This window comes from Halichoeres trimaculatus, unplaced genomic scaffold (assembly GCF_033239565.1).
Source record: "Halichoeres trimaculatus isolate MK-OKI-2021-1 unplaced genomic scaffold, fHalTri1.1 fHalTri1_scaffold_18, whole genome shotgun sequence".
Classification (NCBI taxonomy): domain Eukaryota; kingdom Metazoa; phylum Chordata; class Actinopteri; order Labriformes; family Labridae; genus Halichoeres; species Halichoeres trimaculatus.
Window position 1 is genome coordinate 1448239 of NW_027437196.1, and position 19579 is coordinate 1467817.

The following is a 19579-nucleotide window of genomic DNA, read 5'->3' on the forward strand; positions in this document are numbered from 1 at the left end:
CTACACTGTTCAGGAGAATCAGTTTAATAATGACGTGAGACGAACATTTGGCACAAATACTCTCAGAGGACCACTCTTTAGAAAAATCACATGAGACACTTGAAAATTGATCAGGCTTTTTTTTCAAGATGACTGCCTTCTAGAATCAAAGCCTGTTATTACAATAGTTTAAATGATGATGTAAGCCTGGAGTTTGACACAGGTGTTCCCTAAGGGGACGCTCTTTTAAGAAAAGATGGGGCAAGGAGTCCCCACTAAAGAGCCATTTAGGAAGCCAAAAGAGGGCTAAAGTGCCCTTTTTGGAGCCAAAACACGCACTAAAGGGCCCTTTATAAACCTCTATGTGTATATAAGTGCCCCCTTAGGAGCTAAACATGCACTTAAGAGCCCTCTTAGAAGCCAATTGAGCACGTAGCATGTGCTAAGAAGCCCGCTTGCAAGCCTAATGCACACTCGGGGGCCCCTTAGGTGCCAAACAAGCGCCAAAGTAGCCCCTAAGGAGCCAAACGTGGCCTAAAGTGAACTTAAAGTGGCCAAACATGTGCTTAAGTGCCCCCTTAGGAGCCAAATGCGTGCTGAAGAAGCCCCTTAAGAGCCAAATGTGCGCTGGATGGTCTCCTTAGGACCCAAATGTGAGCTAAAGTGGCCCCATGGGAGCCAAATGTGCAGTGTAAGTGCCCCTTTGGAGCCAAATATGGGCTTAAGTGCCCCCTTAGGAGCAAAGCATGCGCTAAGGAGCCCACTTGCAAGCCAAATGCACACCTTGGGGCCTATTAGGTTCCAAGAGTGCGCCAAAGTAGGCTCTAAGGAGCCAAATGTGGCCTAAAGTGAACTTTTAGGAGCCAAACATACGCTAAAGTGAGCCCTTGGGGTGCAAACATGCCCTATAGGAGCCCCTTAGGAGCCAAACGGGCACCGAATAGTCTCCTTAGGAGCCAAATGTCTGCTACAGTAAACTTTTTGGAGCCAAACATGCAGGAAAGTGCTCCCTTAGGGTGCAAACATGCACTATTGGAGCTCATTAGGAGCCGGACATGCACTAAAATGCCCCCTTAGGAGCCAAATGTGGGCTTAAGTTGCTCTTAGGGGCCAAATGTACACAAAAGTGCCCCTTTTGGAAGCCAAATGTGGTCTTAGGTGATCTTCAGGAGCCAAACATCACTTAGGTGCGCCCTTAGGGTGCAAACGTGCGCTATAGGAACCCCTTAGGAGCCGAACATGCACTAAAGAGTCTCCTAAGGAGCCAAATGTGTGCTACAGTAGCTCCACTGGAGACAAATGTGCAATGTAAGTGCCCCTTAGGAGCCAAATGTGACCTAAAGAGTCTCCTTAGGAGCCAAATGTGACCTAAAGAGTCTCCTTAGGAGCCAAATGTGACCTAAAGAGTCTCCTTAGGAGCCAAATGTGGTCTAAAGTGAACTTTAAAGAGCCAAACGTGCTTAAGTGCTCCCTTAGGATGCAAAAGTGCACTATAGGAGCCGAATGTGCACTAAAGAGTCTCCTTAGGTGCCAAATGTGGGCTACAATAGGCCCCTTATGTGCTAAATGTGAGCTAAATTGGCCCCTTATGAGCCAAATGTGAGCTAAAGTGGCCCCTTAGGTGCCAAATGTGGGCTTAAGTAGCTCTTAGGGGCCAAATGTACACCAAAGTGCCCTTTTTTGAAGCCAAATGTGCAGTGTAGTGCCCTTTTAGGAGCCAAACAGGCGCTAAAGTAACCCCTCAGGAGCCAAATGTGAGCTAAAGTGGCCCCTTCTGGAAGCCAAACATGCAGCATAAGAGCCCTCTCTGAAGCTAAATTGGGAGCTAAAGTGCTCCCCTGGTTGGCAAAACACACTCTACCAAAATGCACGCTACATGTGCCTTTTTTTGCATGCCACTGCATAATGCTTTTTCTGCAGCTGAGCTTTCTCCATCATGTGCCGTACGTCGGAGGAAACACGCCTCAGCCTGCGAGGAACCCTAAAGTATTTAATCAAGCCATGAGGGGCTTTGGTGCTGAACAACTTGTGTTTTTGAAACATGCCATTACACTCCTTCCCCTGGCGCTGCCACTCGCTGGAGGCTGGCTGTGATGGAGGCTTTGATAGCAGAGTTAATGAAACGCTGATAGATGGCTGCGGCCGTGTGCGATGACAGAAGACGTTCTGGGAGAAGGAGCCAGCTATAACTTAGCAGATACATTTTTTAGCTTCCATTTCCTCCACAGATGGGTGTGCTGGGACTCATTTTAGAGATGAGGACGTGAGCAGAGAGTATTTTATGCAGACGCTGATTGTTGGTTTAAGTCGTGGTGAACATACTGCGTCTCTCTGCTCAGCTGGGCTGTGGTTTCAGACTTCCTCCTCTTTCAGCAGGAGACTTCATCAAAAACACGCCAGATTTCCATGTAATGTGCATGATCCCCCGCGTACCCAGCGGTGTTAACAGGGATTTAACGCTTTACTTCTCCAAATATCTCAATTAAAAAAGCTGTGCAGCCCGAGCGCTCGAGGAAACAACTGTTTGCTTTACCAAATTTGAAATCCTTTGACAGACTTTGCTTTTGTTTGTAGTCGGAGAATTAAATTAAGGGAAAGAAAACAGAAATTCAATTTGTGCAACTATTGTTCTAGTGGCTCTCAGACACGCAGACCTTTTCCTTTTTTCAGCTCCTTTCATTTTGAAGAATCAGAGGAGTGTTATCAGTTTATTTGTCGGAGCTTCCGCTTGATTGGCTTTTTCATTTTCATCCCTTTTCCTCCGTCTCCTGAGCCGATGGGGTGTCTTTTAAAGTATGCACATGAAAATAAGACACAGAGTCTCTGAGTTCGTCTTCTCACAGCCGGCTTCAGAGAGACCTTTTTCTTAAAGTCAGTTTACAGTCACAGCAGGGTTAATTGGGGGCATGTCTCGAACAATTGCAATTATTTTTATCCGCATAATGATCACCCCGCAGCAGCGTTTTGTTTCCAGTAATTGCAGAATTATAATCAGCGCCCAAATAGTGCATCGGTGTATTAATTGGGGATTATGGCAGGTATTGATTGTGTGTTTTTAATGAGGCCAAAACTTCCGCTACGTGACTGGGTCGTCGTCTACACTGTAAAAAATTCCTTTGTAAGAAAACAGTTGAATACTGACAACCCTGCTGCCAGTTTTTACCGTTATTTTTACAGCAAAGTCATTTTTGTTACGATGGTGTTTTGTAACCGTGAGTGAGGAGGAAACAAATGAACGAAAAAAAAAACTCTGTTCATTTATTTATTTATTTTCCATTTTAAACTTTTCCAACACACACACACAAAAAAAAAATGAGGTGCATAGTCTGCACCATATGTAGCGCTGACAGCAGTTCCATGCCACATGGAGTACAGACAGGTGATACATGCAGTGAAGCATGGACAGGGATTGTATGTCATGTGGGAGAAAGTCTGTGCCACGTGGAGCTCAGACAGACAATCTGTGACTTGTGGAGCACTGACAGCCTAACATGCTACATTGATCACAGACAGCCAGCCCGTCCCATGTGTAGCACAGAGAGTGGGTCAGTGTCATGTAAAGCACGGAGAGCCAACTAGTGCAATGTGGCACCCAGAGAGCAGGTCAGTGTCATATTATATGAAGTACAGACAGCCAGTAAGTGCCATGTGGAGCACAAACAATTAGTAAGTGCCATGTGGAGCATGGACATCTGGTTTGTGCCACGTAGAGCAAAGACAGGTGATACATGTAGTGAAGCATGGACAGTGGTTGCATGTCATGGAGTGCAGAAAGTCTGTACCAAGAGGAGCGCAGAAAGTCTGTGCCATGTGGGGTGCAGACAGTCTGTGGCATGTGGGGCACAGAAAGTCTGTGCCATGTGGGGCGCAAACAGTCTGTGCCATGTGGAGCGCAGAAAGTGTGTGCCATGAGGACCGCAGAAAATCTGTGCCATGTGAAGCACAAACAGTCTGTGCCATAAGGAGCGCAGAAAGTCTGTGCCATGAGGAGCACAGAAAGCCTGTGCCATGAGGAGCGCCGAAAGTCTGTGCCATGAGGAGCGCAGAAAGTCTGTGCCATAAGGAGCGCAGAAAGTCTGTGCCATGTGAAGCGCGGAAAGTCTGTGCCATCAGAAGCGCAGAAAGTCCGTGCCATGTGAAGCGCAAACAGTCAGTGCCATGAGGAGCACAGAAAGCCTGTGCTGTTTGAAGTGCAGAAAGTCTGTGCCATGAGGAGCGCGGAAAGTTTGTGCAATGAGGAACACAGACAGATGATCTATGCCATGTGGAGGACAGAGATACAATCTGTACCTTGTTGAGCACTACAGCCAGTCTGTACCATGTGGAGCACAGACCAGCTGTTATTTTACAGTGAAATTTTTACAGTAGTGTAATTAAACATCACAGGATTTAACCATTTCCTGTTGAATTTTCAGTAATTTGTCACAGTGTTGCGTAACAACCCGCAGACTCTCCTCTGATGTGTATTTGAACAGAACCTCCTCCACCCCAGCATCCATCACTGCGCTGCTCCATCCATTTGTCAACATCAGGGACTCCAGGTTTGTCCACTCGCTCTGTTACTCAGCCACAATAAGGTGCTTATTGTGTTCTCCGCCGCCGCAGAACGACCACACAGCATCCGTCATCAGCCAATCGGGGGGCGCCGGCCCAGAGTGGCCGTCATTACTTGGGAGCTGATTGATTGGTTGTTGAGACGCTTTTTCAGTTTCATACATCATCGTCCTGATGTAAACACGGGCCGAGCTGCCGGCGTAGGAGCTGATGGAGTCAGGAGCGGAAAGCTGGGGAGGGGGGGACTTTTATTTCAGATCAAACATCAGAAATGACAACACACACATCAGGGTTTGAGACACACACACAACCAACACCAGCCCTGTTAGCTTATTTAGCACTGAGTCTTAGCGTTTCCCATGATTGGATGGAGGAAGTCTCCCAGTCGCTCAGTCAGCCCCACAAACCAGAGGACTGTGTGAAAAACTTTAGATTAGAGGCTGATCGGTCACCAGCAGAGAGCAGAAAGAGTGAGAAAGAGTCTGGGATGAGAGGGCACTGATGAAGCTGAGTGAAAGAGACGTCCACCAAATAGGAGAAAACAAACAAACTGCAGCAGAGAAATGGTCTGGGTCCAGGATCAGCAGACTCTCAAAGTTCTGGGGAAGAGAACTCTGTGTGGGTGCTGCTGTTGTTTTGTTTAGACTTTACAGAGACTGAAACAGCTCAGATTAAAGTTCATTTCAATCTGACAGCAGCTGATGAGAATGTTAATGTCTCTGAAGTGCTACGAGCTGCAGAATCTGAGAGCTCTTTCTCTATAGATGCATAAATATGATTTTAATCAACAAATCATCTTTAGATCCAGTCTTCAGCTAGCTCAGGGGTCTTCAACCTGCAGCTCTGGAGCCTCATGTGGCTCTTTGACACCTTTACAGTGGCTCCTTGTAGCTTAAGACATATTATTAAAATGAAGGGCTTTAAATATTTTTCTTACAGAGGGTATTAATGATAACGACACAGACACTAAGTATAATCATAATATAAAATTTGGACTAAAAATGCATCACCTCTTGAAACAATGCTTTTAATTTCTTTTGTATTTTTTTTGCAAGGTTTTTTTTTTAATTTTTGGGACTTTTTTCATTTCAATTTTTTGACATTTTTGCAAATTAAGAAATGAATTCCATATTTTTTGAAGATTTAGTACATTTTTTAAATTTATAACATAAATCCCTCTTTTTTAATTTTAGAAAGTTTTTTTTTTTTACAATTTTTGGGAATTAAGCAAAATTTTTAATTTGCATTATTTAGGTTTTTTTTGCAAATTAATGACATTTCAGCATTTTTTTTTAATTTGGCACATTTTTTTAATTTCACTTTTTTATTTTTAAATTTTTTTATTTTTTAAAAAATTCCAACTTCTTGAGATTTCATAAATTTTGCAAATTTATTAAATCTATGACATTACAAATTTCTTTTTTTTTTCTTGAATTTGCAAATTAATTAAAATGAAAAACTAAGAAATCACATGTACAAATTTATAAACATAAAAACTTCTCGTTTAGATAATTATTCTCCTGATTATACACTTTTTTTTCTTGATGTGAAGATAAAGTAGATTTTGTGGCTCCTGAATGACCTTCATCCAGGTGAGCTGAGGCAAAACGGCTCTTTTACAAATAAAGGTTGCAGAGCCCTGAGCTAGCTGATACACCAGATGTGGATCTGGTCTGGCTCTGTTCTATCACAGAAACTGATCAGATCCATCTTACGGCTCTGAGGTAGCCTTCAGCGTCCCTGTCCATGTTTAATCAGCTAACCAGACTCCTTCCTTACTTCCCCTCCTTTCTTAGCATCAGTTTCAGGATTTACTTCTCTCATCAGAAACAAGCTGTTGGGGCTGCATCAGGAAAGTCTTTCTGCGTCAGTGGATATACCTGGGAAAGTCTGTTATGAGGTACCCTGAACATCTGTTTCGGCCTCTTTTCATCTCTTTAGGGACCAAATACAGCAGATGCACCCACGGATAACTGATCAGTGCTGCATCAACGGACAAGGAAATGATGAAAAATGATAAAATATAGTGGTGAAGCTTATCTATGTTGTTTTTCTCTTGCAGTGTTTCATGGGGGAAAGTCAGGCTATTACTGGCGTCTGTGAAAAACCGCCACTGCACTGAAGTCCTTTGGTGCTTTTCTGCCTGTGTTCAAAGAGAACAGGATCAGGAATACTTAATAAGCAATACGTACCAACAAGATACTTATGATAGGTTGAAAATAAAATAAAAATACAATAGGAACTGTTCACATAACACAGGGGTCTGCAACCTTTACTTTCAAAAGAGCCGTTTTTCCTCAGCTCACCTGGATTAAAGTCATTCAGGAGCCACAAAATCTACTTTATCTTCACATTAAGACAAAAAAGTGTATGATCAGGTGAATGATTATCTAAACCAGAAGTTTTTGTGTTTATAAATTTGTACATGTGATGTCTTAGTTTTTTAATTTTTAATAAATTTGCAAATTTAAGGAAAAAAAGAAATTTATAATGTCATAGACTTAACAAATTTGAAAAATTTATGAAATTCCAATAAGTTGGAAAAAAAAAAAAAGAAAATTTAAAAAATAAAAAAATTGAAATGTAAAAAAAAATGTGCACATTTTTTTTAAAAAAATTGCTGAGATGTCATAAATTTGCAAAAAAAAATCTAAATAATGCAAATTCAAAATTTTGCTTAATTTCCAAAAATTGTAAAAAAAAAAAAAAAAAACTTTCTAAAATTAAAAAAAAAAGGATTTATGTAAAAAAATTCAAAAGTTTACTAATTCTTCAAAAAATGTGGAATTATTTTTCTTAATTTGCAAAAATGTCAAAAAATTGGAACAAAAAAAGTCCCCCCCCAAAAAAAAGAACTGCAAAAGAATTACAACAAAATTAAAAGCTTTGTTTTATTAAGAGGTGATGCATTTTTAGTCCAAATTCTATTTCATGATTTTACTAAGTGTCTGTGTCGTTATCATTAATAACCTGTGTAAGAAAAATATTAAAAGCCCTTTATTTTAATAATATTTCTGAAGCTACAAGGAGCTACTGCAAAGGAGTCAAAGAGCCGCAGGTTGAAGACCCCTGACATAACAGCACAGATGGCCTAGAGGTCAAGGTCGTGCCCCCTGAGGTTCCCTGTCGAGGAGCGTTCAAATCCAGCCTGTGGCTTGTTATCAGCACTCCCTGCTCTCCCAGTTTCCTTCTCTACCCACCGTCCTCTCCTCTCTCATTAAAAGGCATAACCCCCTCGAAACATGAAATGAAATTAAAGCTTCAAGCGGCACCAAGCAGCCCCTTGTCCAACATGCCCCTGGCAGGGTATGTCCCCACGCTGCATGTGCAGCAAGATCTGCTTCAGTAAAAGCATGAATTTAGATGAGGTCTGGCCCTTACAGCAAGCATCCATGGGTAATTTTACCCATGGAGTAGGTTACAGTACTGCTTTTGACCACTAGGTAGGGCTGTGACTTTGATATATTCATTATGTTGGAGAATGTAGATGATTTGAAGCATGTTTAGAGGTGTTAAATGGAGTAGATACATGTGACCAATAGGTGGCAGTATTTCTATCACTGTAATGCATGTGAATTTGATACTACTTCTAGATACTACCATGCAATTCCTGAGGGGTCGCTATTGCCGCAACAGAGATTTGACTTTGTAGATGTGTTGAGAGATAGACCTTGATGGTGTGTGTGAGATTTGAAGCAGATTGGAATTCATATAAAGCCGCTATAATGACTTCCTGGTTAATGGTGATAATTCAGAGTTTGAGGCGGCGCCATTAGCATCTTGTTCAGTGCTCCTTTGTGTTAAAGTACATTGTTTCTAGCTCCTCAGTGGATTCTTGTTTTTGGCTCAGAAACAAAACACTAGCGTTGCTTTAACTCTGCACTGGCTCCTCTCAGGGTTGGAAATCTCACTCTGCTGCTTTTACTCATTTAGCCTCAGAATATTTCATTCTCTGTTACAAAGCTGACTAAAACTGTGCAGCATGTAAAGAGAATTCAGGAGTGAGAGCACATGAATAAATAAACCACATCATGATGTCTTCTCCAGAGTAAATCTTTCTTTAAAGAGCAATCTTTCCTCTGCTCCTCCGTCCACATGAAGCAGACGCTCAGATGGGAGTCCAGGCTAATTGACTTCACCGAGCCTCCACCTGACGTTAATTAACCACACAGCATGTTCATCTCAAACCTGTAATAGAAAGAGTCAACCTGGAGACTCTGGTATTAATTAACACAGAGAAATCTCAGAACCAATCAAAGAGTTTCCTCGTGGTGCCGCGCCGCCATCGAGCTACGCTTTGTGTGGATGTGAAGACGTCTGGTTGTTATCGTGAGCTGCAGAGAAGATGAGCGTCGGCTCACAGCAAACTGAATATTCTGGTTATGATTCAGAGGAAAATGTCAGAGTGAGTGAACTTTATTAAAAGTAGTTTTTTTGCCTCAGTCCTAACAAGTTCTGTTTTATTACGGCCATTTCATCCTCTGCTTCATAACTTTTTACAGCCGCTCTTGTCTTTAACATAATTTCAGACATTCTGGTTATTGACTCTGAGTGCTCCAGCGTCTGCAGCTCTGGATGGGTGTAAATTTAATCCTGTTGCATTGCACTTAAAGCACTCAGTGTTTAAGCAGCATGTACTAATGCAGCTGTGTTTGGTTTGTACTTACTGTAAGAGAAGCTGCAGGAACACTGACGCACAGTTGGAGTTGTGTTGTTGGAAGTTTGAGCAGCTCGTCTGTGATAAGCATCATCTGAAGCAGGGGTCACCAACCTTCCCATGAGGCTGCCTCAAGGGAAGTGCGTGGTACGAAGGGCGACTAGTCTGATACGAGGTTCCTAACAATGATAACAGTAGTAGTAATACTATGTGGAGAGACTACGTACATGTCAATGCTAATTATTCCACAATTTCATCCCTTTCTTTCTTCTTATTGTTCTGTACGGTCTTTGTGGGCCCTAATCTGACCCCCTAAATGTGCTTGAAAACTCACCTAAATCAGCACTCACCTCAGATTTGGCCAAAAAATTCAATATGATTCAAAAACTGACCCCAAACATACCAAAATGTGCTCTCTAGCGCCACCTAGGCACAGTAAAACGGCTCTCAATGGCAGTAGGAATGTCTTAAAAAAATCAAACCAATGTCAAAATGTCTGACTCATTAAGACCCCTGACGTACCTTAAATAAGAAGCCAGCAATTTGCCTTTCAAAATAAATTCTTGCTAAATTTTATGGCCTTAAACAAAAATGATCTTCTCCCAGGCCGTAAATGGTATTGACTTGAAGCTCTCTCAGATGACAGAGTGGGCCCTGCTTTACAAAATCTCTGGGGGCATTTGTTGTGCCTCAAATGGTTTTTGAATGACGAGCCCTCAAAGTTGGTGAACCCCAAAAAGCCCTTTCAGCTCCCCCAAATAGAATGAATGGGAGAGGAGGATCCGGCTCCAATCAAGCTGTGGCAGTTAGACCTCCACACAAAAAAAGTAAAAGTGGCTCTTTTTTAAAAATGACATGGATGGATTCCTGACAAAATTTACTACAAAAATGTCTGATTTTTTGGGAGACTTGGTCAAAATTGTGACATCTATGAGATGTTTCAAAACTACAGTCAGTTCCACTCCTGAGAGGGCAGCAGTTGGTGATGATGTCACAATGACTGACAATTCCATTCCAGCTGGTCATGTGACTCACTAAAGGCGGGAAAATGGAATGCCCTACATTCAGACATTATAAAGGGGCAGAACCTTGACAGTGGATGGTGTAATGACTTAAACAACAATGGTGGCAAGGAAGGAGCTCTGCTGTGACCCCTGGTCCAAAGAGTGTTTACTGACAGCTATGGTGAGCCCGTTTAACATTTAATAGCTACATTTGACTCTCTGGAATTAACATTATAGATATCAACAACATAATTGTGACTAGTCAAAAATACAGTTGGAGATATCTATAATTCAGTTTTGACTAGTCACAATGACAGTTAGCGATATCTGTAACTCAGTTTCCACTAGTCAAAACTGAGTTACAGATATCTGCAATGACTCCCCGAAAGCTGCCCTTCACCTCGTCACCCATTCTAAATGTCACTTGCAGATATCTCTAATTCAGTTTTGACTATCCAGAATTACAGTTAGAGATATCTTCAATGTGATTTTGACTGTCAGAAATGTGTTCATGACGCTGGACATGCGAGGCTTCCCATTGGATTCTGACCCAAATAAACTGGAGGGGAGAAGAGATAAAAACATTTTAACAGTTTTCTCAGCAAAAGAAATGTTGATTGCCGTCATCGACAAGATATTTAGAAAATACCATGAAATAGAAAAAATTTATAATCAGGGACTTTGTGGGGAACAAGAGCCACGTTCACTAGAAAGTTGTACAAGAAATCTACGAGTTTTGTCATCATAACAGATATCTGCAACATCAATTCGCCTAGTCGAAACTCTGTTTCAAGATATCTGTAATTACATTTAGACTAGTCAAAATAAAAGTTTAAGATATCTTGAATTTGAGATATCTCTAACCACAATTAATTTAAAGATATCTGTCACTTGATTATAGATATCTGCAACTAAATTATGGCTATCCATAAATCTAGTTGCAGATATCTACAATTTCATTCTGAATAGGCGTAATTCTAGTTCAAGATATCTATAACAGCATTTTGACTAGTCAAAATGTAATCAAAGATATCTATAAATGCAATTTTAGATATCTTTAATGGAAGGGGGTTGAAGATATCTTGATTTGGAATTGTGACTAGCCAGAATGAAATTGTAGATATCTGCAACTAGATTTATGAATAGTCATAATCTAGTTGCAGATATCCATATCTCACATTGTGTCTATCCATAACTGAATTTCAGATATCTGTAATGAGAAACCCCACACACATGAATGGGGAAAGGGGCGTGATTTGTCTGAGGAGGAATTAAGTTGTGGATATCTGAAATTACAATTGTGGATAGGAATAATGTCGTTGTGGATATCTGAAATGTTCAATTTGACTAAGAAGAATTGAATTGCGGATATCTGTATTACATATCCTGACTAGCTGTTAAATGTTGAAAGGGCTTGCCATAGACAGCTGCAGGGGTTGGATGCTGACTGAAGTTGCCAGACTGTTCATGATCTATTTTAGGACGCTGTTATTGGGCATTAGCTGGGGTAAGTTCGGCTTAATACACATTGCAGTCATAGCTTTGATAGCAAGGAGAAACATTTTAGCTAACCGTTTGTAACGTAACATTTCAAAAGTAGAAAATACCCATCCCTACCCACAAATGACATCACGGAGGTGTCTTTAGCTCCTGTTTTCCTGAGTCTGTCTTAGCAAACAGAAAATCTTCTTCGTGTTCAACCACTTTGTACGGTTTGGCTCTTCACAGTCAGGCTGAAAACTCTGCCCTTGGCTTTGGGAACCACTTGGGTTTCCCTCCATCCTCACAGAGCGGTTTCTGCTCTGGGTTTGATAAACTGTGAAGCATCTCTGCTTTTAATAAGGTCTAAATAACCAACCCGGACCAGAGTGAGTGGGTCTAACCAGGGGCGTAGCTACAATTAAGCAAACACAGACAGTTGCCTGGGGCCCCAAGATTCCCAGGGGCCCCCAAAGCATCTCTTAAAAACCGAGTTCTCTTCAATTGAAAGCATTTCTTTTTTCACATGCTTCGAAATCCATCCAAAGGCTTAATCTGTAATGATGGTTTTGGGTCCTCCCCCTCCCTTCTTATTCAATGGGCTATTCCATGTTACAAGTGGTAAAAACACTTTTTTTCCCCATTTTTTTCTTATTTTCAACCAAGTGTGAAATAAAACCAATGTTGCTCTGAGATCTGAGATAAACATATCAGACTTTTAGGATTTTAAGGACTTTCTCTAGCCCAGGAAACAGGATCATTTTCTCTAAATCAAACTTTTGGAGTTGGTGATAAACATTATTGTACAAAATCTCTTTTTTGGAAACATAACTCACTGGACAGGGGGTCAAATAAAAATACATTCACTTTAAAACAATAGTACCAGAAAGTATGCTAACTGTAAATATCACATTTTTTCTTTACTAAATTATTATTTTTTTCAATATTTACCTATTGTAATGTTTTTCACTTCATACTTTCTTGTTTGTTCCTGTAACTCTGTAAATTCCCCACTGTGGGACAAATAAGCTTCAATGGACCATAAAAGATTTCAAATCCAGGACGAAGTGGACTAAATGATGGATTCACTTTTTTCTAAATCAAACTTAAGGCTGTATTTAGACCAGAAAAGTCCTTTGGTCCACTTGTTTGGTCCGTACCAAAAGCAGACTTTATTTTTTTCGTTTGGTGCGGTTCGTATTCAGATTGTACTTTTTGCAAGTGGACTATATTCTGTAAACACATCCAGGTGTGTGAGGATCAGTGCTCTCATTGGACAGCACTGACAAAGGGCGGCACACAGAGTACAGACCTGGAAATGGAGGTAAACATGTGTGTTTGTGCTCTTATTAGAGCTGCTAAATCATTTTCAGTTTCAAGAGCAGCTCCTTCAAAGCAGCTTAACAACACCGTTTACAATTTAGGAACAGGAAGACCAATGATCGCAGCAAGGAGGCGCTATGCTCTGCGTGTCCTGACCCACAACATGCTAGCAACAGCGTGGCTAAACAGAAGACGGAGGATCAGGTATGAACCAAAGACGGTTAGGTTACGGTGGCTCTATAGGCCCAAAAGGAGCATGTATCCTGTAGTTAGTTCAGATGGACCTTGGTTTGTATTCAGACCTGCACCGGAGAACCACGAACCGCACCAGAGTTCGTTAGGAAGCGGACCAAGACCACCTCAAAAAGTGGGTCTGGGTCCGGTTGTTTGGTTTGAAAAGTTAGCATGTACAAGATTAGCACTGCCTCATTCACGCCTTGATTCTGGGAAAGAGACAGTGGACCCAGGGAAGGCCAGTCTAGCTCTGAGGAAGAGGAGTTACAAGGACATGGAGGGCCCCATTGACTGGGTTTGCCCCGGGCCCCTAAACGACTAGATACGCCCCTGGGTCTGACAGGAACAGGATTGGAGCGTCCTTCTGTTCCAGCATCAATCTTTAATGAGCTGATTTTCCTCATGTCGCCAAGTTTCACTGCTTCATTTCAGCGGCACACACACACACACACACACACACACACACACACACACACACACACACACACACAGTGCGTGGCATGCGTGTGTGCGCCTGTGGAATATTGAAGTGGTCCCGCAGAGTCCCGCATCAGGCGCCTAAAGAAGTGATGCGTCTCTCCCTCTCGCCTCTCCCCTCTCTATATTCTGTCTCCTCCTCCTCCTCCTCCTCCTCCTCCTCCTCCTCTTCCTCTTTTTTTCGCTCCCTCTGAGAATCTTTCTCCTCTTTCTCATCCCGAGCTGCGCGTCCTTCCACCACTTGTTATTTCACACCTCGGTCGCTGCAAACGCAGCCTCCAGGCGCAGTGAAAAACCCGCTTCCTCCTCTTTTTTCTCCTCCTTCTCTCCGCGCTGACCGCCTCCTGCTGCACCGGTGTGTCTGTTTCTCTGTTATTGGCGTCCTCTCATCCTCCTGCCGGGGAAACGCCAGTTTCTCCCAGCCTGTGAAGGAAGGGAATCATGACCACGGCGAAGGAAACGGGCAACGCTCCGTCGAAAGCGGCTCAGCAGCAGCAAGACCAGGTAGAGATGCGCGTTGTTTCCGCTCCTGGCTGATCAACCTGTGTGGTGCTGTGCGTGGTGGATGTGTTGCATGCAGCTCTGCGGTGACTTCCTGAGCGCCTGTGGGGGAAAATGGAGCCTTTGTGGGGGAAACCGTCAGTTCGCTGGATGCGCAGGGTGAAAGGTGCATGCAGCGGGTCTGGGAGGATTTCACAGCTTCGTGTTTCGTTGTCATCACCAGGGATCGATATTCTGTGACTTTACGCGCAGCAGTTTGTGTTTCCAGCGCAGCCGGGTGCGCTCACCTTGCAGTAGGACACGCAAATTGGCCCAAGTTGAATCTGGTTTGGGGTTTCAGGGTGCAGAAAACGCTCCTGTGTCCGCCTGACTTTCACATTACAGCGCTAAAGGTGAATGTGGGGCTGGTGCTGAGGCAGCCTGAGGGGGAAACACTGTTGCGTTGGAGTGTGGTGCAGGGTGGCTCCTCCAGCAGTCAGTTTGTGGTGATGGAGGGTTTGTTGAAGCGTCCCCAGAGACGCTGGAGCCTCTGACTCTGTGCTTACAGATGGATTAATCACAGGATGCAGTTATGAGTGTTAATATGTGACAGTGTAGGGCAGGGGTCCTCAACCTGCGGCTCTTTGACTCCTTTGCAGTGGCTCCTTGTAGCTTTAAAAATATTATTTAAAAAAGGGGCTTTTAATATTTTTCTTACACAGGGTATTAATGATAACTACACAGACACTAAGTAAAATAATAATATAAAATTTGGACTAAAAATGCATCACCTCTTGTGACAGATCTTTTCATTTTATTTTGTAATTTTTTTGCAGTTTTGTTTTTATTTTTTGAGATTTTTTAATTTCAATTTTTGGACATTTTTGCAAATAAGGAAAAAGAATTCCACATTCTTTGAAGATTTGATCAATTTTTTTATTTTTTATTTTTTACAGAAATTCCTCTTTTTTAATTTTTAGAAAGTTTTTACAATTTTTGGAAATTAAGCAAAATTTTAAAATTGCATTATTAAGTTTGTTTTTTTTTTTTTTTTCAAATTTATGACATTTCAGGGTTTTTTTTTTTTTTAAAAAAATGCACATTTTTTTTAAATTCCAGGTTTTTTATTTTGCAATTTTAGAAAAAATTCCAACTTATTTAAATTTCATAAATTTTCCAAATTTATAAAACCTATGACTTACAATTTTTTTCTTAAATTTGCAAATTTATTAAAATTAAAAAAAAAACTAAGAAATCACATGTACAAATTTATAAACACAAAAACTTCTTGTTTAGATCATTACTCACCTGATTATACACTTTTTTTGTCTTAGTGTGAAGATAAAGTAGATTTTGTGGCTCTTTTAAAAGTAAAGGTTGCAGAGCCCTGGTGTAGGGGAACTGTTGGTCATGGTAACATCAATGCTCCCTCCTACAGACACCATGTTACACAGTGATGCATCATTTCTGGATGGATCCCTCAGGAATCATCAATCCTTAAAGTTTGAGATCAGAGGGAAACAAACAGCCTCAAACTTTAGAGATGACACATTGCTTTTTAATATACACCACCGTATATAACACCCACAGCAATAAAGCTGCACCCAGGGGAAATCTGCAGCCGGCTGTTTGTGTTAATATGACAGAGCAACAGTTTTCATTCTGTCATCATGCACAGTTTCATTTCACTTAACACCAGACACGTCTCCATCAGGGGCTGGAAAACTGAGGCTTCAGACGGTGTCAGCTGCTCGTGTTGACTGGCTGAAGGAGACCTGTCTCCACCTGTGCTGCACCTGACAGAGAAGGTGAGAGGGACACTTTGAATTATCCTGCCAAACGTATGATCCCCCCCTGCACCGCCACCGGCTGTGGTTCAGCTGCAGACCGTCAGACGCAGCTTCGCAGGTCGATGAAGGTCCACAGACCCGAGCACGTTCATGAAGAACAGAAACTGTAGAAAAATCATGAATTCAGTCAAACTGATGCAGGATTTTAAAGCAACACATGCAGTTAGAGAAACTTTACTAGATATACTATAAGTATTCAAATTCAATATTTTCTTACTCATAATATTTCTATTTTTTTGTATTTTTTAACATATATTTTTTGGTATTTTTGATATCTAATTTTTGTGTTTATTCATTTTTTATTTTTTATTTTGGCATCAATTTGAAGTATGGATAAACACTGTTTTTACTTTTTAATTATTTTTTATCATAATATTTTTATTGTTTTTTTGTATTATTTTATTATTAATATTATTTTATTTATTTATGTATTTTTTTGCATGTATAATATTTTTATTTTATATTTTATCTCTATTTTTTGCATCAATTTAGATTATAAATAAACAGCTTTTTTATTTTTTATTTTTACTTTTATTGTTATTATTTAATCATAATATTTTTTTTTATAGTTTTTTGTATTATTTTATTTTTTAATATTTTTAATTTTGTATTATTTTACGTTTACTAGTTTTATTTTACATTTGATCCCTTTTTTAATTTTTTTTGCATACATTTAAATCATAAATAAACACCTTTTTTTATTTTTTTTTATTTTGACTTTTATTATTTTCATTTTTTATATCTTCTGATTTTTTGAAAAAAAAATTCTAATGGTGCATGTTTTGTAATATCTTGGCTTAATTTGGTAAAATATGAGTTTTTCTGCCTCTCAAAGACTAAAACTCATCTTTCTTTGTAGCATCTCAGTGAGAGCAGACGAGCTGTCTCGTTGACAGATGAAACACAGCGATAATCAGTGGATTATTTGGTACTTTAGTTAATTTAGAGCTCATAAATTTTTGTGAAACAAGTGAAAAATGTGTCTCAGTTTAGCTGCCAAGCGTACAGTTCCCCCCTCGCTGTGATTCAGCTGCAGATTTTCAGTCTGTAGCCTCAGAGGAAGAGGAACATCCACTGGCACGAACCTGCACGTTCAAGAAGTAGAAACTCAGGAGATATCACAAATTCAGTCAAAGCAGTGCATTTTTTTAGCATCTGAAAATTGGCAAAAGCTTGACGGTTTTCCTTCCTGAGGTGGTAAAAATCTGTGTAGTATGAGCTGATGTTTGTTTGACGAACGCATCAATGGAGAATCAGCTCAGCTCTGTGAGGATCAGTCAATATTTCCCTCATAAAGGATTATTATCATCCATTTCAGTTTGGTTTGTTTCAACAACAACAACAAAACAATCTGAAGACAAAACATGAGCTCTGATGCAGACTGATGGATTATTTCAGTTAGCTTTTGTGTCCACACAAAATCAGAAAAATGAGGAAAAATTTGTCAAATTTTCCAGGAAAAGAACATTTTTAGAAGAGAACAAAAGCAGCAGACACTTTCAGATATTAGTTAAAAACATTTGTAGTTGTATCAAGACTTTATTCTAGTTCTAAGCAAATTTTTGAGCTAAATTTCTCTTGCTCCATCAGCAGATTTGTTTTGTCTTTAAATAAGTTGAAACAAGACATTTTTCTGGACTGATAAGTTGAATGTGGCTCATATCAAGTAAAATAAGACATTTTTTTATTGAAAATAAGACAAAAACACTTGATAAGATTTCAGATTTTGCAGTGTGGAGCTGCTGGAGCTGCAGTAAACGCCGTCTGTCAGACGACGCTCCTGAAGCATGACGCTCCAGCAAAGTGAGAAATTGCTTTGAGCAAACAGAGTCCTAACATCAGCAGTGAAACACAGACATGATGCATGCACATGTGCTGCGTGTGGTGTTTGTATGCACACACACACACACATAAACACACACACAGATCCAGGCAGGGTGATTACGTGAGGTCCTGTTGTGGTCCCCTGATTGATGGTCTGCTGGAGGAGCCTGTGGTCCAGGGACAGAGGACAGAGATAGAGGGCAGCCCAGCAGAGATAGCAGAGAGCAGCAGCAGCAACAGTGTTTCAGTAATCAGCAACACGCAGCAGCAACCAGCAAAGAGGAGGGGGAGGGGATCGCTGACCCTCATTACTGCTACAGGGTGCAGGTCCTCCAGGTCCTCCAGGTCCTCCAGGTCCTCCAGGTCCTCCAGGTGTGGGAGGTGGGTCAGGTGTGGAGCAGTGACTCTTTGGACGAGTTTGAAGCTGAAGGTGTTGATTTTTGTTCCCACTCATTAACATTTATCTCTGTCTAATTACACACAGAGATGGGCTGAGTCACCTCTCAGAGACACAAACAGAAACTCAAACCACCGTCAGAAAATCTTCACCTTAAGGGGGAAAAAAAGTCTTATTCCTTATGTGCGGAGTTTGTCAAACTTACGAGGTTGTGATGATTTTTAAAATCGAGATTAAAAATTAGGGATGGAGATTTCAAGCTAGGATACTTTCTAACAGTCACTGGCGTCTACTCTGTGATTGGTCGATTTCTCAGCTTCTTTAATTTCAATCGACTGTTGCTAATTCTTCCTCTTTCCTTTTCCATTTGCTGCAGTCACTGTTCTTCTTCTCCTGTTTAGGGATGGGGACCGAATTAGGTACTTTTATAAGTACTGACCGAATTCTGTCAAAAGTACCGAGTATCGACTCAGGTAAAATCAAAAGGTACCATGTTTAGGTACCTAAACACATCCTTGTGACTGTGAGGGAATAGAAGGGTAGGGAAATTTCCACGCTGGGCATAAACACACCATTGCTAGATTATGTATCAAAAAATAAATATGTTAGATTGATTTTTAAAAAATATTTCATTAGTAAACAAATTGATATTCTCTACCACATAAACACAAGAAAGTACCGAAAATTGGTACTATCCCTACTCCTGTTTTGTATTGTGGTTATCAATCAGCTTTACCACGAGCTGCAGCCACCGTCTGGCAGAAAGACAGTACTGCAACTTTTCTTTTTTTTTTTTTTTGGTACAACACTTCTATAATATTTAATTAAAAAAAAAAAGAAAAAAAGAAGATATTTGATGCATTTGAAAAATCTTGACCCATTTCTTTTAGAAATACTATCATGCATTTTTTTTAAAAAAAGTATAAATGAAAGTTATGAAAACCGTGAAAATTTGCAAACACAGAATTAAGGTTCAACTGAAAGAAATCTGGAAATTAAAGCAAATAAATAAATAAATAAAATTAAAAAAAGGATCTAATTTTTGTATTAAAAATGTAAAAAACTTGCAAACAGAATTGATATTCAATTTAAAAAAAATCTCAAAATTAAAGCAAAAAAAAATAAATAATTACAATAAAAAATTGAGTAAAAAAAAGATCTAATTTTTGTAAATGTCTAAAAAAATTGCAACCATAAATGTTTATTAATTTATTTATTTTCTTTAATTTTTTTGCCAGAAATTTCTCAGCCAATCCAATTTTCGCACAGGTTTTCCATCACTTTTCTTAAGAACATATTTCTTGATGCAGATTTTTTTTTA

At 40.3% G+C, this 19579-nt stretch overlaps 1 protein-coding gene across 5 annotated transcripts in view; it reads left to right on the top strand.

Annotated features, from left to right (window-relative positions):
- dpp6a (dipeptidyl-peptidase 6a) overlaps positions 1-19579 on the top strand; it is a 329725-nt gene that overhangs the window by 171623 nt on the left and 138523 nt on the right. The window contains exon 1 of one of the 5 annotated variants that reach the window (XM_074693087.1): positions 13857-14211. The exons of the other annotated variants lie outside the window; for them this stretch is intronic. Coding sequence (XP_074549188.1) covers positions 14149-14211 — 63 coding nt within the window. The 5' untranslated portion in view covers positions 13857-14148. Of the gene's footprint in view, positions 1-13856; positions 14212-19579 lie in introns of those variants that run through there. 5 annotated transcript variants of the gene reach the window in all.